We start from the raw sequence: 26,811 nt of genomic DNA, 5'->3' as shown, positions 1-26,811 counted from the left end.
CGAAATCGGACGAACACATTTTTTTTTATTGAATCATCCTGTACAATATATAACCACATGGTGCAGCTGCATGCAGTATATAGTCATTAACGCGATATTAGCGAACAGAGAAATTTCCGGTGAAAAAAACGCAAGTGAGAGAAAGATCGCGACGACCGCCGCCGCCGACGATGGCGATAATGAAGTGGTGGGAATTTCGACGGCAGTGGTCACAATATCATAAAATATAATAACATAATAATAATATAATATCCGTTTTCGCGCGCATATCCGTCGCACGATGATGATAATAACACTATATTATTACACATTTCTCTCGTATATATAATATTGGATAGATACGCGATATAACCACCGCCGCGGTCTCTCTCGCCGTCCAGCTGCCGCCGCCGTCGCGGAGGAGGAATCTCGATCGCCGCCGTGGTCGCTTTCTTCGTCTCGACAGCGCCGACATTCGGTAGTACACGACCGTAACCCGGAGTAACCGGCCGCATCAAGCAGCACCGAAGACGTCGACAAACGACCATCACGACATACAACACTGCGCGATGCCCGGCGACGTCGCCATTCGATTTTTCACCGCCCAATAATAAGACGCGCGGCATATTAGTCGTTGTACTTTCTCAGTTACTGGCCACTGGCGGTCTCCATACAGCCGAGTCGACTTTGTTCCGATCTTGTCGCAGCTCGGCGTCGGTTCTTCTCTAGGCTGCACCGACCGAGGCAGAGGTCGAGCACTCGTGATCCCCTGTCCGCGACCCACGATGGCCCTCGCAGCCGCACGACTGTGCCACCGTCGGCCGTCGATGACGAACAGGACGACGCGGACGATAGTGACAGGCCGGACGGTGGTGGTCATCATCGCGCTGGCCACGGCCGTTGTTTGCGCGGCCGTCACCGGCGCGTCGGCCATAACGACGAAACCGTCCGCGACGTCCGTCATCAGGACCACATTGCAGATATCGCCGCCGGCCGATAACAAAACCACCGTAAACCCGGAAAACCGACAACAAGTTCGCCAGCCGTCGTTTGCCGCACGCTATTGGGTAAGTGATAACTACTTGTCACCACTTTGTAGGTAGGTATATATATATATATGGCGGTGAATACGCGGGAAATTGCATTCGCAAAATAAATACTCCAAAGGAAATCGGAAAAATATGTGTTTTTAATCTGGGCATTTGTCGGATTTTAGAATTTACCATAGTAGATCAAGAAATCTATAGTGGCGAATTCGAAAATCGAAATAAAACATTATAGTCATAAACGCTTTGTGATAGTAGTATTTTAATACATCGCAATTTAATACCCATATATAATTCCATAAATAATTTGATATAATCTTTATTATTCGAAAATCTATTCTTTAATATTGACTATAGTATTATTGATACTATATTATAATATAATAAATACCTTCTACTATTTTGATAGTTTTTTAATACTTGCTATTATATGCATTTATTTTGATTTAAACCGTTTTAATATAATTTTAATACAAAACATCGAAGCTATGTACCTACTATTATTGTATAGCTAGTAACTACGAACGATAAACAATCATAGCTGTGTAACCTATTAACCGAACAGACGCAACTGAGATAAAGGTGATCTATAAACGTACTTGTTTATACTTAAAACTACTACCTATAGGTATTCTGGGTATTCATTTTCATTTTAATTCACTAGAAGCAGTTGAAACAATTCAAATCGAACGATATTATTTTATCTATTATTGTTTATCATCAAATAATATTGGAAAAATGATTTGAAAATCACATAATATGTTTACAGGAGTAGCTATACCATACATATACCAGTCGTTCCGTCGAGTTGCAGTCGTAAGTCGCAATAATAAAAAAAAGTACCCACGACCGTTGTGATGACAATCAATACATAATAATATATTGTATGCAGCATAATGTTGTGGACTAGGTCTACAGCACTTCCTCCCTTCTCTCGCGAGTGTCATCTATTATATAGGTGCCCATCCGTGCACATTTAAGTATAATCAAATATGTAGGGCAAACCGTGTTATTATACGAATTTTTGTCGAATTTTCTTTGTTGCGATATCGTTGCGGATCACACGGTATAGAAACACAATTGCATCGTCGACATTTGCAACGTCACGAAATATTCGCGATGAGTAACGTTCTCATAAATGCAAACGCGACAGCAGCACGCACGTCATGTGTGATGATGTCGAGATTTAAAGAGGAATATTGTGTATGGCTCGGTGTGTAATAATTAAGTATTTTAGCGAGAATATACGTATGCACAAAATATTATTAACTGTCTGCGCGTTAGGATTCTATTTCGATTATCGCAACAATTAACTATATCATCCGTGTCATCGTTCGGATATCGTTAGCCGTATCGCTGCAAAAACATCAAATGATGCGTTTGCGGAGAGGTCGGTTGTGTGTTAATAAGATATAAGCATTAAAATTATTGCGCAACGGCCAGAGTGCAGTCCGCGGGTGGGAGCGTATACGGCCGCGATGGCCTTGGCAGTGGCGTTTCGCTGAAATTCGTCTGCGGAAAAAGAGAAAGATAGCGGCTGCGACTCGTTTTTTTGGTGAAAGATTTAAAATGTTAATTAACGTATACTAAGATGTCGTCGTCGTCGTCGTTGAAACCACAGCCCTAATGTGTGTGTGTGTGTGTGTGTGTGTGTGTGTGTGTGTGCGCGCGCGAGTGGTGAAAGAAACTTGGCGTTTTAGCGATATTTTACGTCAATTTACTTCCGATTTCCACGGCTTCCCCGCTGTTAGAGATCAATATGTTAGGTCTGTGCGTTTCACAGATATAATATAAAACAACTGGATAATCGACTTTTTTAAATGCTGTAAAACTGTATAGTGAAACTAACCTTATAATTTCAACCGAGCAATGCTTAAATTTAAAATTTAAATACTGATAAAAATGATAACGTTATACGACATTTTGCGCTCTATATATCTATTCAAATGTTGCAAATTATTTTCATTTTTTGTTGAATCTTTAAGTGTACAATAATCGGCCTTTCTTAAATTTAAATATCAAGTACTACGTAACTGTTGAACTTTCTTATACGATTTGTTTTTTCTACCGAGTTTTACCAAATAATATTCATGCGAGTTGCCCAACTGTGCCTTTTCCCTCCATTTTTAAACAGGGCAAAGGGTATTTCAATGTGCCAGTTTTTCTGTTAGGCATGTTCTAATGATTTCGTGTTATATTTCATTCATATTTTATTTCTGTAACAGAGAAACCGAGTTTTTCTGGCTATTTCAAGCTAGTACATGTATTTTAATATAAAACCATTTTGTGGAGTGCAATTATTATAAATTAAACAAATTATCTTAATTTTCATTGCTATTGATGTTTTGTTAAAATTGCCCTGTTGGCTGCTTTGCTTAACACATTCAGCTATAGCTAGTTATTTTCATAAACCTATCTTTATATAGTAGGTTCAGGTGATCAGATTAAATTTTAAGAAATCCGGAACAATAGAATTTAATTTTTCTCATAAAAAATAAAAAATAAAAAACAGGTAAATAATAGGTGATTACTAGGTATATTTATATAAAACAATTTCTTTCACCTTTTCAGTATATAAATTATATTATATTACCTACTTAAGTAGATACTAAAAAGTGTTAGAATTAGTTAATGAGATGAAACATTAAGCACTCTTTAAATTAAATGAATTTAAGTACTAGTATAGTACACGATTATCAGGCGGGTACGTACTATAATATGTATGCGATAACGTTAAAACGGTCATAAATCAACGGATACTTATTGAATCTTTAATAATAAATCAAACTACTTTATCTATCATTGAGAAAGCAAGTATCCGTGGATTTCAAACAGTTTCATATAAACGGTCTGTTGAAAGATGGGTGAGATGGAGGGGAGTAGGCGAAACGTCAGGTGAGAGTTATAATATATCTGTTATGTGTGTGTGTGTGTGTGTAGATATTGTGTGCGAGTGTGAGCAACTTCGATGCGATATCGCGACCGTGTATATCGATAGTCTTGTTCTGGTCGACGCCTTTGATTTTGGTAAAATTTTCCGGATGCGCGACGCGGCGGTAATCGGCTGTCAACAATAATTTATTTCCTGTCTCGAGCACCGACCGCGAGTCGTTGGCCGACCGCTGCCGCCTGCCGTCGATAATTAATCCATCGCTGTGTATATTATTATATTATATTATTGCCGTGTTACATATCACCGCACACGTTCGCTTGCAGCTAATGTTGTTGTCAAATGTCAATAATCGCTCTTAGTCGCCGCACGTTATGATCATTGTTATTACACGTACGCGCCACACGCTGACTACCTACTCTCACTTGAGTGAGTCTCACTATACGCACCTATACTATGTGCATGCTAGCTATAATGCGGAAACATATAATAATACAACGAAACTCTTATTTCTCCCAATCTTCGTGCGGCGGCACGTGATTGCGATGCCGATGCGCACAAACGAGATTTATTTTTGTTTTCAAATAGGCCGACCCGCCTGAAAAGTAAAATCTTAATTTAGAAATTATTATTTTTTTTCCGATATGCAAATTTACGGCGAAAAACCAATGAAAAAATAAATATGTTTTTATAAATATAACAATATTTTCGTTTGAGCGAGAAATCTAATTATTTATAAACACTAGTCGTTATTCTTCAAAAACAAATGATTGTTTGTCGTCATACCAACAACTGAACGACCTGCACTCTGCAACATAATTTCATTCCGCAGTCACACTAGGAAGTTAATTTTAATAGACATTTTATAATTTGTGTAATAACAGCAATTTACTACCAACTATGGCGTTTTCGTCACCTAGAATCAATTTACTTTCGATGATCGGATGGGCAATAATAATCATCGTTTTGGGTCAGCGATGCGCTCTGCAGGCATTGGCGGACAGTTTTAATGGTGTTATTAAATTATTTCGTTGTCATTTGTCCAGTAGTTGTGTAGGTCTGTACACAGAAAAATTCCCATCGTGCGTCAACAGTATCTTTCCCCCGAACATTTTCCCCAGTCATATTTAACAAGAAGTTTTATGCGAATGGCGTGCAGCTACACTACATAACTATACGCATTTGAATAATAAATGATAACGATTGATTTATATATTAGATTTTATTTGTATGTTTACCTAAGTGTATTTGTGTATTTATGTAAGTACTACATAATAATCGTAACCGTCCAATATTCTCAAAGGTGGGAAAATAAATGAAAATATAATGTTGAATAAGTTGAGTTAAATTAATATTAAGTACGTTATATTATGTTATCTACTATCTAGTTATAATTGTTGATAAATAATATATTTAACTCTAAAGTTAGAGTGGAAAAAAATTGACTCTCAGCTAAGTCTAATATAGGTATTTATTTTTAATCACCATATGCTATTAATAGACATACAAACATAGTGATCTGTAAATATTTTAAAATAAAAACTTAACATTTGGTTAAATATGGATCTTTTATACTACTATTTTGTATTGCATTCATGGCTATAAAATAAATTGGTTTATGCAATTATACACGTTCGTACCACAAGTTCATAAATCGAGTAATATTTAATCATCATTTTTGCTTATAAAACCATTGTATACAGCTGGATTAAACGAACAAATAGGTATTTAAATTGTTTTAATTACAATTCAAATCCATACTGTTATATCAATATGATGTTTCAAATAAACAGGAATAATTAGTTAAGTCATTACAAAGGATAATGTATTAAACTAATACATTTAAAGTAAATGATTAATATATTAAACTCATTATCTAATCACCTACCTTACTAGTTAGTTGAAGTTAAGAAGTTAAAAAAAAAAATAATAATAATAAATCACTTTTTCACCTCATAGTTAATGCGCCTTGTCGTTTGAGTCAATGCTGCACAGTCACAATATGACGGTGTTCTATAATATCCTTATTATATAACTGACATACAAAATGTGTATTATGTGCCATACAGTCTCGGTTTTAATGTTGGCCCAGTCGATGTGATTAAACAATATGCGCTCGTACGAAACGCCCTCTCTTCGTGATTTCCGACGCAGCGTGGTGGCGCTACGGTTACGCTGAATGGACCGGTAATTGACTTATAATAGCGATAGGTCAGTGTAGGTACACGGCCGCGGACGACGATTTACGAAGACGAAGGCGATAACGATGACATCCGAGTAATTAGTGATTGCACGCCGGGTTAAATAATAACGGTCGTCTGTCATCGTCTGTAATTCGTCCGAAACAATAATAAAAACATATAATTTGCACTCGCACGGCCGTCGTAATTAAAATCAGACGCGTGCGCGGGCACGCGAGCGCCACAAGCCATACGCGGCAACATAATATTATTGTCATGACAATTACCATGTTTTGCACGGAGACGTTAAAACGGTTTTAAATCCACGAATAGTCGTATTTTATACCGACGAATAAAAATATGACTCAAACTAGAGAGGCTAAATATATCTCAATATGCTTTCCAAACGAATCTATCGTAGTAAGAAAGCGAGCGAATATATCCTTGGATTTAAAACCATTTCAACGTTAGCTGCACGATGGTATTTAACGTACACTACACGACTTCACAAAAAAAACGCACACTAGACAATTCCGTATATATGTATACATATTATATATATATAGAAATGCTGCAGACGTTCTTATATGACGATTTTGACTGTAGTTTTTCTTTCTTATTGGATAACGTCGTCTGTATAGTTATCGTGCGAATATGATAATATTATTATTATCTGTAGATTGAACTATTATCAGAACGTATCGTATCAGATTTTGATGTAATTTTACTCGGATATTGTTTGATAAACGCACTGATGCATCCCCTTTGTTGGAGCGACATTTCATTAGGATAATACGTGGCAGACTACAAGGTTCCTTTGCATACTAATTTTTGGTGAATCGAGCCAATTCTGCAAACATTTTTCCGGTAGTAAGAATATTATTCATAACCAATACCAATTACCAAAATATTAATCATTATTCTTACCAACAAAGCCAATAGAAATCTATATTTTATAAATAATGATAAGTAGGTAGGTATACCGTACAACTAGTAATACTGTTATATTTCTTTTAATGTGTCATATGTGGCTTAAAAGAAAAAGACTTATGGCTTTAATTTATTCATATAAACAACAAACAAATAAATCGTTTCCACGCTGCTGTTCAAAATAAATTTGTTTTCATTATTTATATGAAAGACCAACATACATGTATAAAACACACAATATTATCACATATTATTATATGGTGGTGGACGCTTTAATGTAACTATTAGAGTATAATAGTATACAAATTGGTATTTATTAATACGTAATAAATTATTGTACATATTATTTAGACTATAATTAAGTATTCATTGTACATTTTTGCACTTGTATCATTATTGTACGTTTGCGATGTAGATGGACAGTCTATAATAGTATATTATTATGACTATGTGGCACACGTATAACTGCGCAGTAATGGTACATATTCAAAGTGTGTTGTGTGTGTGTATTGTGCGTGGAATGTCAATTGTGGTATTATACCATTGTTATTTTAAAATATATTTATGGATGGTATATGTGTGATGTACGAAATATTTTTATATTTATGCAGCGGATCGAACTCATAATTAGGTTTTTGGGTATAGTTAAATGCGGTAGCGTAATAATAACGCGTAGGTATATAGAAATATTTTGCAAATGATTTTGTTGACAGCAGTAATATTGTCGACCGAATCGTCCGTAACGGTGACGACCGGAATTTTTTCCTGTCAAATGCGTAGTAGTATGCTGTTATTTAGGTACCCTATATGTCCTATACCTACAACCGCTGTATGTTGTAGGTAACAGCTGTAATATAAGACCAAGGCGACGGTCGGTCGTTCAACGGGGTGGCGGTAAACGTATTATTATTATAACATAATATTATACTATACTAAAGTATTTCGTCGATAAACCGATAAAAAATCACACCAGCGCTCTAGGTGCATCGATTACGTGACGGCGGTGATGGTATAAGTGTGCATTCGTTGTACACGTGGCGTGAGATAAATTTTTCGATGAAAACCAAAAATGAAAAAATACGAGGACCTTCGCCGATGAGAAAAAGCCGCTCTCTCTTCGCATTTCCGTGTCTCGTATCAGCATGGTAGGATGAGTTGTGTGTACAGTACACAGTAGTATTATAGGAGTAGGTATGCAGCCAGTATTAGGAGTAGTAATTGTCATCCGGCGGATAAAGATCGCACCGCTGTGTTGTTCCGTCGCCGTTTATAGCACTGTGTTATTATTTATTAAGACGATGGTCCCACGGTCGTCGCACGAGAAATTTCCCTTTCACACACATTTTAATTTAATATATAAATATATTATAATGTACTAAGTTTTTTTTTTTATAGGCAAACGAAAAAAATCCTATAATATACGTGCGTGTAATTTGTGTGGGTGTGTTAAAAAGAAAAAGTGATGATACTCTTTTCGAAAACGGCCGCACGCACGCATCCCATAATAATTTATTTAAACGTGAAGCGTATAATGTTTACGACGCACATAGCGTAGCATAACGAGATTGGTCCATGTGAGTAATTACTTATATAGAGTGAATGATATTATATAGTGTGTACAAGTATGAATTTACCTGTACATATATTAAATTATGTCAACACTTAAATGATTAACTTCGATTATTTAAGCACGATATGATTAGAGTAGATGTTGGTCAATAATTCTCAGTACAGGTGCGGTGACGATTCACGAATAATTAACGTATGTATAGAAATAGAATATTTAAGAATAACAATTTCAGTTATTTTGTTGTTATTCCAAAAAATATTGTTCGTTTAGGGAATTACTTACTTGCCATTACGTATAGATATACTATTATGAATTAACGTTACCTACATAACAGTATTTTCAAAAAGTTTAGGCTCATTTTAAATGATGTTTATACTACCTACTACTAACTTAAATTTAATCACACTACTATCTGCATGTGATATTTTTTACACGTCGGAATTGACTTTATTATTATAAGTTAATAAAATAATAAAATAAAAATAACATCTTACATAACTTGACTTCACATTATTATTTATTTTGTCACTGATAATTATTTTAAGATAAATAACGATTTCCATTATATGGTAGTACAACACCTAATTCTGTGTTGACTTGAAGATTGAAGATATATAATATCTAAAAAGTACCTGGTCTGGTGGCACTGCTAAGTGCCAAACCCATAAACGCTACCTCCTACCTGCTGTTATTAATTATTATATCTAATTTACTTATATTATACTAATTATATTGTATAGATTGTAAATAAAATAATTTATAATAATAATAATAAAAAAAGGATGTGTAATTTTTTTAAGCAAATATTAGTAAAACCAATCCCATATATTAATATTATTAGTTATTACAAATTGTAAAATATCAAATAGGTTATTGTCAGAAACATATGAGGGCTGATCAAAATGTTTCGGGACTTAGGAACTTAGACTTAGTCTTTAAACTTGTAGGTTGAAGGACGGTCTCCATACTCATCAGAACTGTTTTTCATTTACAACGTTTTATCACTGAATTCGTATTAAACATAGTATACTCGATGGTGAGGTCACGAGGAAAGCCTAAACCTACTATATATGTATAGAGGCATAACATTACAAATTATTCTGAATATTTTTTTTGAGAATTCTTTAAACTATATTTTAAAACATAATAGTACATAATCTGTAGTAATAATATGCATTAGAATTTTATATGTCAACATAATAGGGACATAGGGTCAAATATATATTATATATATATATTTTAATATATGTACTACAGTTATAATCTTTGACAATCGTTAATTTGAAAAAAAATTATACATAAAAAAAAATAGGTAAAGTCAGCCCAGAAATATTTTCTGAATGTGATGATTTATCAATTTATTGACCAATACATATTATATAATGTATTTGTGTTTATATACCAATTTATACGCTTTCAAATAAGTATATGGACTGGTATGATTGTATTTTGTGCATTATTATGTAGGTGTCAATAATAAAAAAATGTATCGAGTCATTATATAGGATGTCTGCAGATGTTTTATATAGGCATTACATCTTGATGCGTTCTTATATAACTTGAAATAATGTTTCTTTACAGTTATGAAATGTAATTCTATTTAGTATTCACTATTTACTTTTCATTTTTGGATACATGCATAACACGTAATTTGATTAAATATATTTTCACTCAACATTGTATAATTTATCATTATAACAGCCAGTACCAACTATTAATAATTTTTGGAATAATAATAATCTATTTTTAATAATTAAAAGAACACAATAAAAGGGATTCGAATTAGACTATTTTTATGCTAAAATACCTACTTTAATTTAAATTACTTGTCTTGTATTTTTTAGATCTAACGAACGACTTAAATTAGAAATTGATCCTCATTTATATGCACAATTTTTGGATGTTTATCAAAATAAAATTTGACATTATAAATATATTTTTATATGGTCACCACAAGTCCTTAAATTACTCTTCTTTAGACGTATGAATGGAACAAAATGTTTGTGGTATCCGACATTTGTTTATTTTACTTTGGTAAACATGTAAAGAAAATATTTCTTGTATTTTATTTTCAAATTTATCAAAATTAGTAACAAATCTATTAGTTATTAAGTACATATTAAAAATAAGTTCAACATTTAAGGTTCCAATTGAGTATTTTAGATATTTTAGTTGCGTTATCTATTATTTGGAATTTTTCTTTTTAAACTAACTACCTATTTATGTTTTAATGCACAACATTTTCTTAAGTAACACAATAATTAGTCATCATTTTTATAAACATTTTGATCGTAAAGACTTGACATTTTCACTAAATATTTATTTTAGCATTTTAAATTGTTCATGATCTACACAATATTTCAGGTTATTTTGTGTTATTTATAAACATTTGAAATTTTCAACTGTTTTCAGTTTTTTTTTTTTAGTAAATAGTTTTAAAATGTTATATAAGATTCCTCATAATGTATTCTAATATTTCTAACAGCAATCGAAAAATATAAAAATAACTAAATAATCTCAATTTGTTTTCAATGATTTTTTTTTAACATTGTTATTAATATTTTTATTTATATAACTGAAAAAATGTTGAGTACCTATGTAAACATATTATATTATCTAATAATAATTATATATATATATATATATATATTTATATTATAGGATTGATACTTTTCAAAAATAATGTTTGTCTCATTCTTATGGATATTATACATTTTTTCAAACTTTCTTTTATTTAATTAAAACTTGTATATCAGATAAAGCTATCTAGTGTAAAAGCTTACACTATTTTTATGTAGGATATCACCTTACTCTCCATGTAGATAAATTAGATTTTATGTATATTGTGCTTCTATGTTCATTATAAGAGTGTAGGACACTAAGATTGTTGGAGTTTATCATTCCATGTACATTTCGTGCTAACCTAATCATTATTTATCATATTCATGACGTATTCCATTGTTATTAGGGCAAAAGACACTTTTTCTGTGAATAAATTATATCTTATATTATTTACTCACTTTTTTTTTAATAAGATATACTTGACATATTTATCATATTAAATTTTATAATGATATATTATGTAAAATACTATTGCATTAATATCATGAATAATATTTTACATTACTCATATACTATATGTGAACATTATGGTTGAGGAATGTTATATAAATGAGATAATTTTTTTTTAAATATTGGTCTTTTAAATTTTAAAATAAAAATAAACGTCAACTACATATTATTATGTCATACAACTATACAAGTTGTATGATACAATTTCACCTTATCTTAAACACTGAAAAATATTATACCAAGTATTAGATAATTAAATATATGAATTTAGTTATGCAATATTTAGATGAATTATTATCTGATTATCAATGCATTAAAATGCATTTATATTCTAAATATATTGTATGTTTAAGACGGCTCTTAGTGGCTATTGTTTAAGGGGCAATATTTAGGCAATTTATAATCTCGTCATCGCCATCTATGATCGTTATATTAGTCGTAAACTCGTAAATGATTATTCGCTGGAATTAAGGTGGACGAGGCGATTACATTCTATACCACATGTAATCGTAGACATAACGTAACACGCTCGATAATTTATTTGTTTTTACGTGAATGTGCAACAATGAATAATGCCAATAAACTGATATATAAACATAATTCTAGAAGTTCAATTATAATTTTTTTTAAAGATTTGAATTCGTTAGCTTCTATTCAATGTTTTGTAGGAGATAGATTTTCGATATGTTGAAAAGTTTGTGTAAATGGTTCCAAACGAATTTATATAATTTTTCAAAACGAACAGTAGGTACTTTAAAGAGTAAATAAGGCAAAGAAAGAAAAAATCTCCGATAATAATCTAACTGTTTATTTATGTTTCTATAATATAATTACGTCACTGCAGAAATATTAGATAAACGTCTACACAAATCGTATTTATAGTTAAATTTACTTAGTTGAGGGGTGTTTTGGTGTTTTAACACTTCCCTAAGAACGTATTTATGGAAAATAATATATTTTCTAAATCATTCAAATGTATGAAATATACCTACCTATGTCGTAATATTATGCGGTTCTTTTTTTCATTACTAACGGAATGTGTCAATGTGTTTGGAGGTGAACCTAATACAGGTTACTTATATTTAAATTGAAATATAAACCCTCTGAAAAAATGCAGGTCATGTGCCTATATAATTTATTATATATATAACAAAATAATTGCCTATATAATTTGTTTCATTCGTCTTTTTTTTTTTTTTAAAGCAGCAACGTGACATCGTCAGAGGACCATCATCTGTGAACGTCGATGACGACGACTACTCTGTACAACAGCCGCCACACAAGCTTTCGGCTGTCCAACAGACGCACATACTCGACGACATCCGTCGGCACAACCAGGAACAGCAGTGGTGGACGGCACCGGAAACAGCGTCAACGGTACCGTCATCGACATCGAACGTCCCGATTGAGAACAGTGGCAACCAGCACCAAGATTCGGCGGCTGCGGTGGACCAACTACAGCAACTATTGCAGATCAACGGCGTGGCTGCAGACGATGATGATGCGGTCGCAGACAACCCGGAAGACGACCGTCACGGCAAACAGAGGTCCATCGGTGGTGCAGGTGGTGCAGGTGTTGGTTGGCAACCACAACCGTACAACAACAATCACAACATACATCAGCAACCATCTTTATCGCCTCCGGTGACGACAGTTTCATACGGGAACCAGCACAGCCACAATCAGAATCAACAAAAACAGCAGCAATACTATCCTACGACGTTGGTGGGACCTACCGTAGAACAACAAAACTACCACCACCAACATAACGTCCATCGTCCGCAGCAGCAGCAACAGCAGCAGCAGATCTTCGTGACTACGCCTCAGTCGTCCGTGGTTTCCACAACCTCCAACAATAATCTGCAGCGGCACATTCATCAGCAGTACATACCACTGCAGGGCACGCAACCTGTACAGCAACCACAACTGCAGTATTATCCCCAACCACAGCCACCGGCGCTACAGGTTCCAGTGGCCGTTAATATCGGAGACAGTGACAACGATGACCACAGAGGTGGTGGCGGGTTGGACGCGGACATCGAACAGCAGATCCGCCAGCAATTGACGGCTGTCGTGGGTGCCGGCGGTGGAAATTACACGATACTCACTTCGGCCGGCGGCGATGGCGATGCTAATCATCGGTTTACACAGCAGGTCATAGGATCAGAGTCCAACGACAACGTTCAGTACATGAAGATCGGTGTCGGTGGTTCCGGCACCGGATCATCACCGTCGCGGAATCGGTTACAGCAACAGCAACCGACGGATGCGAGTACGGTTTTTGCGGGCGCAGCATCGCCCAGTGTCGGTAGTACCGCCAACACGGCCGACGGTAGCCGGAACACGATCTTCAAAACGGTTGTTATCCGGCAGAAGCCACAGCCCACGACTGCCACTCCTGTCGTCGCACCGCCAGCAGCCGCTGTTGTGAATGCACCTCCCTCGCAGCCCTGGACGGTCAGTGAACAGCAGCAACTAGAGCAGCTTGCCCGGCAAGTGCTGCCCCCGGGCGTCGCCCAGTATGAAATCATTCGCGCGGGTGGCGTCGACGGTAGTGCCGCTGCCAAGAGTGGCGGTGACGCAGCGTCTGCGGCCACAGTCGACAACACTGCGGCGTTTGCGGCCAGTGGCACAGATCAACAGACGGTTCCGGCTGGTGGCAAAAAAAAACCGGTGACGTTCGTCATTCTGGAGGAACGACCGGACGGCACCGTGCGGGTACGCGGTATCGAGAAAAAGCAACACGGAGGCGCTCCGTCCGGAGGCAGCGACGTGGCGGGTACGTCTTCGGTGGCCGATGACGAACAGCTCCAGCAGCTGGTGGACAAGCTGAACCGGGGTGAACTCCGGTTGCCATCGGGTGGCTCAACAACGACGCTGTCCAAGACTGGCGTATCGGACAGCGCTGCGGTTGCCAGCACCTCGACTCCGCCGTTCCCGTCTACCGTACTGCCACAGTTAACGTCACCAGCTGGTGGTATTGGCGTCAGCACAAACAAGCGCCGTGAACCACTGCAACCGTCGTACTTTCCTACTAAGGCGCCGCAAACAACCACCACCGCACTACATCAGCATCAACACCAAAACTTTTTCCTCCCTACTGCCGTACCGACCGAGGCGGTAGCCGTCGCAACTACTACCGGACAACAACAGCAGAACAAGTACAACCATCACCTCCACCAACAGCAACAGAAACAACAACAGCAACAGTTCTATACACAACCAACAATTACAACGTCAGCGTCTTATACGACACCTTTGGTAAACTCAACTTTGCCATACTTCAACAACAACAACAACAAAGCCGTGAAAGAAGGCATATTTAGTGGTGCTCTTCGACGTCGTGGATATTACGCCATGGCTAAATACATGCGACAAGCTGGTGTAGACGCTGTGCTCGAAGAAACTGGTATTTTAACTTTGATTTTTGGAGTAATACTTAAGTAACTTAAAAAAAAAAACTAGTTACACCATTAAAGTAACACGTGCATTCGAAACTTAAATATTTATTTGTATACCTACAGTTCTAAAAAAGAATTTATCCTTACTTCTAACTGTATACTCAAAAGTAGTTATGAAACTGCCCCCTTATCATGTTTTTCTCATGCCATGATTTAACAGGAGATGCTATAGTTGCATAATTTTTATATTTTTACATCAATTATAGGACCGTTTACTGTATTCGTACCAACAGACAAGGCATTCAGAGCACTATTAGTGCAACTGGGCGGCCCCGATCGTGCCGAGGACAAGTTCCGGGAAAACCCACGTTTGCTGATCGGGGTAATTATATTTATAATACTATTATCGATGTGATAAACTAATAATACCAATCACTATTTGGTAATGTAATGATAAAATTATTGATCTTGTTTTAATAATTGCAATTTGTTTTACAAAAGCTTTTATTGCATCATGTCGTGCCTGGAGCGTTCAGGGCGTCTGATTTGATGGCAGGAGACGAAATGACTGGTGTTAGTTTAGCGGGCACACAACTTCGTGCAAATTTATACGCACGACAGCTTTACGACAATCGATGGAACGACATAGAAGTGAATATACCTATACTATAAAATATTAATAACTTGAATCCTCTCAATAACTGTCTGTTTAAAAAAAATTCAATATGAATGGTATAAATGTACCTACCTACGTGCGAACATTAGATTAGGTAACAAGCGTGAGAACGTTTTTTTCTTGATAAAAGTATGTAATTTGTAGCATCATAGCAGTTGATCTATTCTATTTATTGAAAAGACTTCTGATTGTGTATTTTTGCACCTGATTACCCTTCGAGGATGTCACTTAATAAATAAATTTTGAATAATACTATTAAAGAAAAAGTGGAGACAATATTTATAAGTATTAAGTTAAGTTTGATGATTAAAATCTGTTTTTTAGACTTAATCGAATAATACAATAACAATATAACATGTTATGATGGGTAAGAAATGGGTAAACGAAAAAAAGTCCCCGGAATAAACGTCGCCAGAAAAAAGAACCTGTTAATAAAATCAAATAAAAACATAGTTGTATCTACGTCAACGGTTAATTATTTTTTATTGAAACTAATTATTCAAGTAATTAGTAATTATTACTTTTACACAAGTTTTGCTCATTAAGCCATTAAGGCCCAAAAAATTATGTTATGATGGTATTCAACTACGTTCAATTACGATATAAATAATATTTTTACTTTATCTAATAGGTACCTGGTAGTTATGGGTAACTGCGAAAAAATCATTACTTACCAATAACGTGTGTGAAGGATAGTACACGAAATACGAATCATATCATTTAGTCAATCTTGATTTTTTAAATGACTATCTATTTATAATAAATATCTATCTATCTTTAAATATATAATTATTAATAGATTAATAACCGATTAATACGGTACGAGTTAAAAGTTTCTGATAAAATTATTGGTATATTATAAAAATGCATTTAAAAAAAATAAATTTAAAATTTTTTAACACAGTATGTGTCACGACTATAGATGATCGAATACTACATAAATTGAATTATTTTAAAATATTGTTACATGTCAATCTTATATTTTCTCCCAATGATAATTTTTTAAAGAGTTGCATTTATAATGGTCATTATATATTAAAGAAAACTTAGAAAACTATGATTACTCGATAATTATTTCATTTATAGATAATACATAGTCGATAAAGTAGGGCTTGGCTAACGGCTCGTTTAAGTTTGGTAATAATACGTTGAAATAATAAATTTAAAAATGTCAGCAAAATTAATGTGACAACGCCGCATAAATTATTCTATGATCAATTGTGCTTTACCGCATTGTACGATAGTTTTTGACGATCTGGATACTCAATACCAAGCTAAGCTAAGCTTTGCAGCTTGTAACTTTCGCCATTTTGAGAGTAACTTTTTACCATGTCGATGCAATTATATACCTAGTGAGAATGTGTAAATCATTTTTAAGCGTAAATAAAAATAGTTTAGAAGTAGATTGTCATTATAACAAAAATCAGCGAGATAAATAAAATCGTGTGATTCGTGTATTGCTCTCATAACTTTACTATTATTCTTATAGAAAATTAAAACTGAATTTGGTTAATTTTCACAAAATTTTAACACGTCATACATTTTTCAAATATTTTTATGTTTCCAGTTCTATTTAATTGGATTATTCATAAATATTACTTTAAAAAAATCGCATTTAATATATTGGTTTTCCACAAATACAGGGTGTCACACAGAGATCTGACAAATTAAATAACTTTTGTTCTAATCAATATTTTTAAAAAATTTCTTTTAAATATAATTCATAGACACTTGCGCTACATTTTTAGAATACATTTTTTATTTTTTAATACTGAAAATAAAAAACTTAAAAATTGATAAAATTTTTTTTCGAAATATTTAATATAGCCAATTTGTAAATCTGATTTTTAGATAAATATGGTAAAAACATTTATTTAAGTCAAATGGCTGGTTTTTTCTAATTTTTTAAATATCAATATTTTCGCTATGTAAATTACGATCTAGTTTATGTTAGAAACCTTGTAATTTCAAATAATAATAAAGTTTAAAAAAAATATTTTATATGAACATTTTTAAATAAGTGCATTTTAAAATCTAATTATTTTTTTTATTGTATTTATTTTAATAATATGTGATGTATAAACTATAAATTACTATAACTTACCTAACGAAAATATTGATATTTAAAAAAATTGTAAAAAATCAGCCATTCGACTTAAACAAGTGTTTTTACCATATAAATTTTTCTAAAAATCAGATTTACAAATTGGCTATATTGAATATTTCGAAAAAAAAATTTATCAATTTTTAAGTTTTTTATTTTCAGTATTAAAAAATAAAAAATGTATTATAAAAATGTAGCGCAAGTGACTATGGATTATATTTAAAAGACATTTTTAAAAAATATTGATTAGAACAAAAGTTATTTCATTTGTCAGATCTCTTTGGGACGCCCTGTATACTGTATGGATAATTAAGGACTTTTGGGACGTACTGTATATTATACGTTATAGATAGTATTCATAAAATGGAAAGCTCCTGGAACCATCTGTAATCGATGTCATTGTAATTGATTAGAGCTAGTCTTCTAATCATTATTTTACCAATTAATTTCAGGTACTCACCGTCAATGGTGCTCGAGTGTTAGACGACGTCAACCCAACGGCGTCTGCAGCAATTAACGATGGCTCTACTTCCGACGATGGTAGCGGCGGATCCACCCAACAGCGCAGGGACATGATATTGTCGTCAAGCGGAAACGCAGGAGGAAGCAATCAACAACAGATCATGGCTATAGGGCATGCAGTTGACCGCGTATTATTTCCATTGCCCGTCGGTGACATACTCGCTACCATGAGAGCTGACCGGCAGCGACGATACAACGTCTTTTTACGAGCCGTGGACGAGTACTGTTCACCTAACGTGCGATCGCTACTCACTGGTATTTTTTTTTTATTGTTAGTTACCTAATGTAAAATATACTTTGGTAGATATAGCGTTTTTGAGGACACATTTGCGACTTAAAATGTAGGAAATAGTTTCCCGGGAAGTATATATTTTAACAATACCTTGAACAGATTACAGATATTATACCAACCTACCTAGTACATTTTTTTTCTAAATTTCGATTACAACTAAAATATGTTATAAAGGTTCAAGAACTTTGACGGTGTTTGCACCCGTAGACGAAGCGTTTCGGGTACGCCGTGGTTCGGGAAATTATAGCACAAGTAGCAGCAGTAGTTCAATAATTGATTGGATGCTTCATGAGGATACCAGTAGCCGATTCAAAAAACGAAATCGTCGACGAATAGCTGACCGTTTTGTGCTCAGCCACGTGGTGTTGGCAGGACCAGGGGATCCTCCCATGTACACAGCCGGATTGCGATTTTATCAGGTCAGGGACACTGCGTACCGGCTTCCGGAAGGTGATGATTCTACAGCTGCGGCAGAGGAGGAAGACGAAGGTGTAGCGGAAGACTTCAACGGTGCCGGAGACGATGGAAATTTAACGGTTTCGCCGAATGACGGTGAAAAATCACGTTACTATCAGTTGACCGTGTACAAGGATTCGGGTAAATTACATTAATTTTAATAGTTATATAATCACTCATTTGTACACCTAATACTACATTTTGAAAGTTACCATTGATAATAGTGTTGTACCGAGTACCTAATTAAAATTCAATATTAAGTTTAATTTGATGATCAAGCAATTTATGGACAAATAGTACAGATAATTCTGTATCATTATTTCAAAAAAATTGACCTCGTATTTTCTAATTTAAATCCAATTTCATATATTTTGATAAAATAATGAAATTAATTTGTTACGCTTAAAAACGAAACGTTTATTATTAATATTATTTTCCGGTAATGCACTATAGGATTTCGAATTTAATCGATGAATGTTAAGTAGTATTATCAATCTTTTTGATATTTATCGTTTTAAAGGGGGCTGCAACCAGTAAAAAAAAATGTGACTTTAATAAGCTAGACAAAACCGGAAGAATTTGGTTTGACAGATTTTAATTTTGTAAACGGATTATGATTAATCATCAAATTTAATAGAGAATGATCGAGGTGATTTTTAATATTATTTTTCAGCAGTGATATCCAAAAATAAAAATATCGAAAAAATATGATATTTTCGTATTGATATTTTTCATTATGACACAAACAATAATTTAAATATTCAAAATCGCCTCGATCATTCCCTATTAAATTTGATGATTTATCATAATCCGTTTTCAAAATTAAAATCTGTCAAACCAACCATTCAGTTTTATCTATCTTATTGGTCTAAAAGTCACTTTTTTCATTGGATAGAGCCCCTTCCAGCCCCCTTAAGGTTTATTTTATGCTAAGGAATTTAAATATATATAAAAACATTATAACAAACAAAATTAATGTTTACATTGGTCAAATCTACATTAGTTTTGACTTTTGAAAAATCCGGCTACAGCTCCCTTAATTATTATTATTATCATCTTTTTTAGGCAGGATACGGCTGAACGGTGGTGTCGCCCAGGTGTTGGTCCGCAACGTTCCGGCTACCAACGGGGTACTACATGGACTAGACACACCTCTAGTCTGACAACCACTTGAAGAAGTATATGGTGGACATGATAATTGATCAATGACAACGTCTGCAATGCTGTCACAGAACAGTTTTTATTTATTAATTATTATTATTTTATAATTTATGATAATATATATAAAGTTATTTACGTTTTCCGTTTTGTATACACAGTTGCAGTAGGCTTCCTACACACTATTACTGTAATTTTTTCCAAGTGTATTTCGTATTAAACACATTTTAATAATATTTGATATGAATTTAATATACACGCACTCATAACGTGACGAGTGTCAATAATATTATTAACTTCTGAGTACAAAATTTTATGTTTACCTACTGTTTGTTTTTATCCCGAACCAGTTAATTGTGTTCTCCTAGTAATTCATACTTATAATAGATATTTAAACTTATTATAGTTAAGCATTTTTGAAAATGCCTAATTTATAGAAATCATAGCCTAGTTATGTAACTCCCGAGGACGTAGGTACATTATGTTTATACATAGGTAGATAACATGATTTCATTCGTATCATGCTAGTGGTTTGTTAAATTGTTAACTCCACCAGACCTCTATACGTACGTAAAAAATTCTAATTAACTCCGCCATATTATATAAGTATTTGAACTAACTACCCATATTGATAATGTATGTGGTAAGACAACTTAAATCTAGTACTCATAGATTGGTGAGGCACGATATTACGACCTCAGGGGATCTACTAGTCTAGACAGCACGAATCCAGTATCGTGTAGAGATATTTAATGTTAAAATTTAAATTTCATATACAGTTACTATAATAGTGATCAAATATTAAGCTACTATATTTCTATTTTTTTAAATTAATCACTTATATTTGTACATAATTCAATATTTGTATGCAAATAACGCAATTCTACTAATATTGTAACTATAAACATGATGTAACATATAAGCCAATGTGTTTTTTTTAGTATTGGTGCATTATACTTTATAATGATTTGAAAAAAGTGAGCAGTTGCAAAGCGCCTGGCATAATATGTTAAACTTCAAAATTATTTTGTATAGAAAATATGCATGAATATTGAAAGGACGATGAACATGACATAATCAATAACAAAATATTCAAATTTTTTTAAGAAAAATTATTATTGATTTTAAAGGTACATTAAATGTTTGGTGCGCTTATAGTGCCGATCGCTGCATAAACAGCTGGTCTTATTCATAGCATTAAATTTTTCACATCAATAATTATAAAAGTAAGTAGAAGAAAAATTATATGTATATTTTAAAACAATGTAGGTGGAACTGTTCTTCCTCAATCCAAGCTTTGAATATGAACTAATTCTCCTGTAAAGTGTAGTGTTACTAGTTAATTATCAAAGGAATAGTGATGAGCAAGGAACGAAGTTACTGTTAAACTACAATATATTATTTAACTATTTATTAATTCAAATAAAATTACACACGCAGACATAAAAAAAAATAATCACAAATCTATAAAACATGAAAAATACTACGATACACCAGAAATATTAGATATAGAATATAGAAAGATAGTACATGGATAGACTCATGGAGAAAAATATTTCATACATGTTTAGAAAAAACATATCAATTAATTAGGTACTATAAAGATATGGTTAATTAAGCCATTGATTCTATTGATAAATTACAAGCGATACATTATATAAATTTTACAATAACAAATTTTTAAGATATTTAAAAAAAAATCTTATTATAAATATTTGAGCTGTATGCTTTTACAAAATCATAAGATGATAATAAATAAGAATAGTATTATGAAATATGAATTACTAATTCTAATAAAAAAAAAACAAATAAAAATTTAGTAGTACAGGTAATATAATATGAAAAGTGAAATCAAAATGTAATAAAGACATTGGTTAAATAAATAAACAGTTAGTAAATATAAAATACAATGTAATACATAACTCTGGTGTCAATTAAATAATGTTTACTAGTCACTTTCACAATAACCTAAATTGAATAAAATCTTTAATTGGTAATTTAATTGAAAACAATTATCTTTTAATTTTTAATTTTCCAGTTCAAAATCAAAATGTTCAAAACCAATAATAGTGAAAGTTCAGAAATGTATTTTTAGAATGTATTTATGTTGGTTAACATTTTTGTGCATATAGTATCTGTACCGATTGAAATAACTTATATTTTGTGAATAGAACATTGTTCTATACAATACACTCAAATATAACTATTTATGTATTACTATTATCGAAATGATATTAGTCAATAATTATTAAAAAATAAAAATATAATATTGAACTTTGAACTTTTAATACCAGGAGTAGTCAAAATAGTTGTTTCGTGTACTATAAAATAATAAAACAATTTATTTACGGAACGAGACTTGGATTGAGATCGAATTTCTGGAATTTTTTTTAATGTTATTAAATACTTAAAAGTTTTAGGTTCAGTAATATGATGAAAACAATGAATGAACGAAAATTTAATTGGTCCATATAATAATATAATCACTGAAATAACCAATTAATAATAATATTGGTTTAAATGCTAATGTTAGGTACCTACCATAAATAATAATTATTAAATTTTATAATATAAATAAATAAAAAAATGAAATAACTTAAAAGATTTAAATGCATGTGCACAGCGAATGTGTAAAATAATAGGTATATGAAAAAAAACCGTGCCCAGGCCAACGCGAGTAAGTTTGACATTTAATTCACAATGTTTTGCTTATGATTTAAGCCAGGGCGAAATCTTAGCCACAATTTTAAACTCTAGACTAAAAATATGATTAATATGTTAACCTAAAAATATTTAGCACACGGAAAATTTTTTATGCTGTATGAAGTATGACAAATAATAATAAAAATTAATTATCAGACGATTTGGAATTTATCATTCATGATATCCAAAAATAGTTTTTTTTCTTATCTAAATTTATTCAATAGTATTAAACATAATTTAAAGAAATTAATTATGATTAAACTGGCTGATGCGGCAAATTTTAGCGTTGGCAACAACGTTTTAATCCAATAGGTAATTATAATTTTAGACTTTATGATAATTCTACCATAGTAATAGTTATTCAATTTAATATGAATAAAGTAAAAATAAAATAAAATCTAAGCTAAAGGACTTACGCATGTGCTATACAATCGGTATGTACCTAGGTAACATAAATAAATGAAAAAACTTGCATCTTGGCACACGCGTATCCTATTTTACCATATTACCTATGCAGTGAACAAGCCAAAATGAAGTCTTGGCCATAATTTTAAATTCTAGACTCAAATAAGAGACATAGCTAATACCTAATTAAACACGGATTAACCTAATAACCTAATATGTAAATTAATATTATACTTATATTTATACTTAAACTATCGAGCGGGCTTGTACACGCGACTGTTGTAACATGAAGTGCCTAACTAACAACTAATCACATGTTCATAAAAAAAATAATAAAAATGAAAAAACAAAACCTCGACTCGAGTACTTAGGCTTAATTCATTTTTAGTCAGACTGTCCCACGAAATGTCGTTTTTTATCATACTATATAATATATATAATATTAACATATTTATATTAACCCACATAAGTTTTACCAAATGTAAATTTAAAAAAAAAAACTTAAACTAAATAAACTTAAAAACCTTATTTTAAATATCGTTAAGAAGACATCGAACCTGTTTGTGGTCCTTGTTTCACTAACACAATTTATTGATATAAACTGAAGCTAATATTATAATATTATCTTATATTTATACTAACCTATCGAGAAGGTACATACGTATATTATAATGTAAACACACTTTAATATTAAATATTATATATATTTATATTAATCAATATAAAAATATATATCTAATGTCGTCATATACTGCTCATCTTCATTAAAAAATAACAGTCTGTTGCCTCTTATATTTAAATGTACTACTAGTTAAATATTTATAATATAATTATAAAAAATATCCTTAAATAAACACGATTTAAAATAACTATTCATTATAGACTAACCTAACCTAACTTACACTTAGATATATCATAGAAAAATGAACGTACTAATAAAGTGCTATTAATTAAAAATCTATAAAATAATAATAACTATGAATTTTTATTACAATAAAAGAAAAATTGAATATAAAATAAAAAAATTTGAGAAATATGTTTCTTTTTTTTTATCAAATTGATAAATTTCTTTCTCCTTAAACTTTTATAATTTTCAAATTTGATTATTACTTTTTTAAATATTATGTTTAACCTGTCCTGATAATCCTAAGTCATATTAAATATTTAAAGATTCCCTTAAAACAATCGAAATATTCAAAGTGAAAAAGGATGGCTGTTCTAAACACCCTGTGATAGCATACAATGCTGTTTTTATTTGCCCACCGTCGTATTATCTTCATAAGCTACTTTAGCGAGAAACGCTGAATAGGAACAAGCTTTATCCAAAAAATCATCCATGGCTTTGTACCTGAGACGCATATCTTGAGCAGCTTGATCCAGATGTGCAGAAATCACATGATTCAAAGGCAATGCTTGAGACGCAGTGCTATTAGATTCGCTTTCATTTTGGTAAGCGGCTTCTGCCGCAACGTAAGTTGTACCTAACGCGTAGGCGGGTATCGCCAACTCAATGGTATCTTTGTCGTCATTAATGTCTTGAAGGAAAAGAGTTGGAGGCCAAAATAGGCAGACATGAAGCTCGGTACAGAATACGATGTTAAGAGGTGCGGGCCCTGGACTAAAAGCACACACATCTTCGACCCATCGATAGTATTGGTCATTTTCTTGATTTTGTTGAAGGCGATGGCATTTTTCATTTTTTGTAGTTGTTTTTTGTTGCATTTCTGTGGCCGTAGCTCCTACATGTGAGTCCGCGCACATTGTATCAATTCCAACTCTTCTACCCGCTGAAAGAGAACTTCTGTTATCGTAACAGATAACTGTAGCATCATCATCATCGTCATCACCACAGTCATCATAATCATACTCCTCCACACTGTCTTCATACTGGCGTTCGTATCCAAAGTCATTGTTTCGCTTGTAATTAATTTTCTTGTGGTAGTTGGTATTTCCATCTTTCTGGAAGTTTTTGTCTTTGTTAAAGCCTTCATCGCCGTCATCATAAATATCAAAGCCACTTCCGCTGTATTGACGTAATAATGCATGGAAGTTACTTCGAAACCGGTCCAATTGTAACATTGGTGTTTTCGTTGATATAGAATCATCATTAACGTAACTCTGCTGCACCCATTCGGAGTACTGAATACACTGAACATGAAGAGCACTCAGTCCGTAGTCAGATGCAATCGATAACCCTAAACCACCACTTATTCCACTATTGAGAGATAACCACGGTGAAGGTGACAGGGACAATGGTGAAATAAAAAACGATGATATTCTAGTGTCTAATTCTTTCTTACTGCCAATATCACTTGAAACAGTGGTTGTAGTGTCAATGCTACTACCAGTGTTACAACCATCGACGTTATATAAATGTTCGTATAGTACAGCCAATGCTGTGGCATCAGGAACAGTCGCGTTTGGTGGAAGCTGTAGTAGCTCATTCATGTCGTTGTCATCGATTTCATTAATACCTGGTTTCCCCGAAACTGTCATTAAATTTTTTTCTCTGCGGCCCAGAAACTCAGGTCGAAGACGGGACTCAAACGCCACGGCCGTGGCAGTGTGTAACCGCCGAAGAGTTGCCCATGCATCTTGAAGTGATTGGATCTAAAATATAGTTACACAAAAATAATTAGTGGAGACTTTTTACTAAGATATTACATACTAAATCAATTTAAAATTTGAAATATTTTATAAATTGATATTGATGATTACCCTGTCAGAACATAGCGCAGACATTAGAGCCCGATAACCATACACATCTCCCACTGCCTGTTTGGTATCAGCTGCTGTACGAATCCACTTATCAAGGGCAGCTGCCCTATGTTTAGTCAGTAGATCCCACCAGTGACGTTTTTCAACAGCCCACTCTTCTCTTGGTGGCAATGAATATCCAGAGTCAAAATCTGAATTAGCTGTTAGTCTATAACTCTCTTCATCGTCATCTGAGGTAGAATAGTTATCGGAGACACACAAGCTACTGATACCAGCACATTGATAATAGAATCGCCGACGCCGGTATTCGTATTCATCTTCCAAACTCCATTCAAGATTTTCATCTACTAGATTTTCTTTGAAATTGATATCACTGCCAATTAGCATCAAACAAGGAGTCACTATTACCGTCATTGCGACGAGGTACTGTAGACAAGCAAATCTAAAAAATAAAATAAAGTTAGCACGCAGTCACTGTATTGTTTTCCCTAGTTAATACAGAATGTTTTCAATAAAAATAAATTAATAACTAATGTCAATATATTTTTTTTTAATAAAAATAAAAATAAATATTAAATGTTATTTTAAATATGTGAATATAGTTTTCATGTTCATAGATTATATTTATTATTCAAATAATAAGCTTACAACAATGAAAACTTTAGAGCGGTTTTTGAAATCCAGAAGTTTTGAGATAACAAAAATACTA

The 26,811-nt window shown here is 33.0% G+C and overlaps 2 protein-coding genes across 3 annotated transcripts in view; one reads left to right on the top strand and one right to left on the bottom strand.

Annotated features, from left to right (window-relative positions):
• The first annotated feature begins 447 nt into the window (after window positions 1–447).
• Window positions 448–20,572, top strand: LOC107164012 (uncharacterized). Of its 2 annotated transcripts, none has more exons than XM_015511678.2 (7): window positions 448–1,046; window positions 12,874–15,076; window positions 15,335–15,450; window positions 15,570–15,719; window positions 18,301–18,625; window positions 18,837–19,259; window positions 20,184–20,572. In XM_015511678.2, exons 1-7 carry the CDS (start codon window positions 765–767, stop codon window positions 20,279–20,281), a joined length of 3,597 nt encoding a protein of 1,198 aa, XP_015367164.2. In that variant the 5' UTR covers window positions 448–764; the 3' UTR covers window positions 20,282–20,572. The 2 variants fall into 2 exon arrangements, with proteins under 2 accessions (XP_015367164.2, XP_015367163.2); XM_015511677.2 differs by having other exon boundaries at window positions 12,871–15,076.
• Window positions 20,573–21,507: 935 nt separating this feature from the next.
• Window positions 21,508–26,811, bottom strand: part of LOC107163995 (uncharacterized) — a 42,576-nt gene continuing 37,272 nt past the window's right edge. Inside the window, exons 4-5 of the mRNA XM_015511656.2 lie at window positions 26,103–26,544; window positions 21,508–25,994 (exon numbers count right to left, since the gene is read on the bottom strand). Coding sequence (XP_015367142.2) covers window positions 24,636–25,994; window positions 26,103–26,544 — 1,801 coding nt within the window. The 3' untranslated portion in view covers window positions 21,508–24,635. The remainder of the gene's footprint in view (window positions 25,995–26,102; window positions 26,545–26,811) is intronic.

The sequence above is a fragment of the Diuraphis noxia genome, unplaced genomic scaffold (assembly GCF_037042655.1).
Source record: "Diuraphis noxia isolate RWA-SAM2 unplaced genomic scaffold, SU_Dnox_SAM2 contig0001, whole genome shotgun sequence".
Taxonomy (NCBI): domain Eukaryota; kingdom Metazoa; phylum Arthropoda; class Insecta; order Hemiptera; family Aphididae; genus Diuraphis; species Diuraphis noxia.
This window is presented reverse-complemented; position numbering and strand designations above follow the sequence as displayed.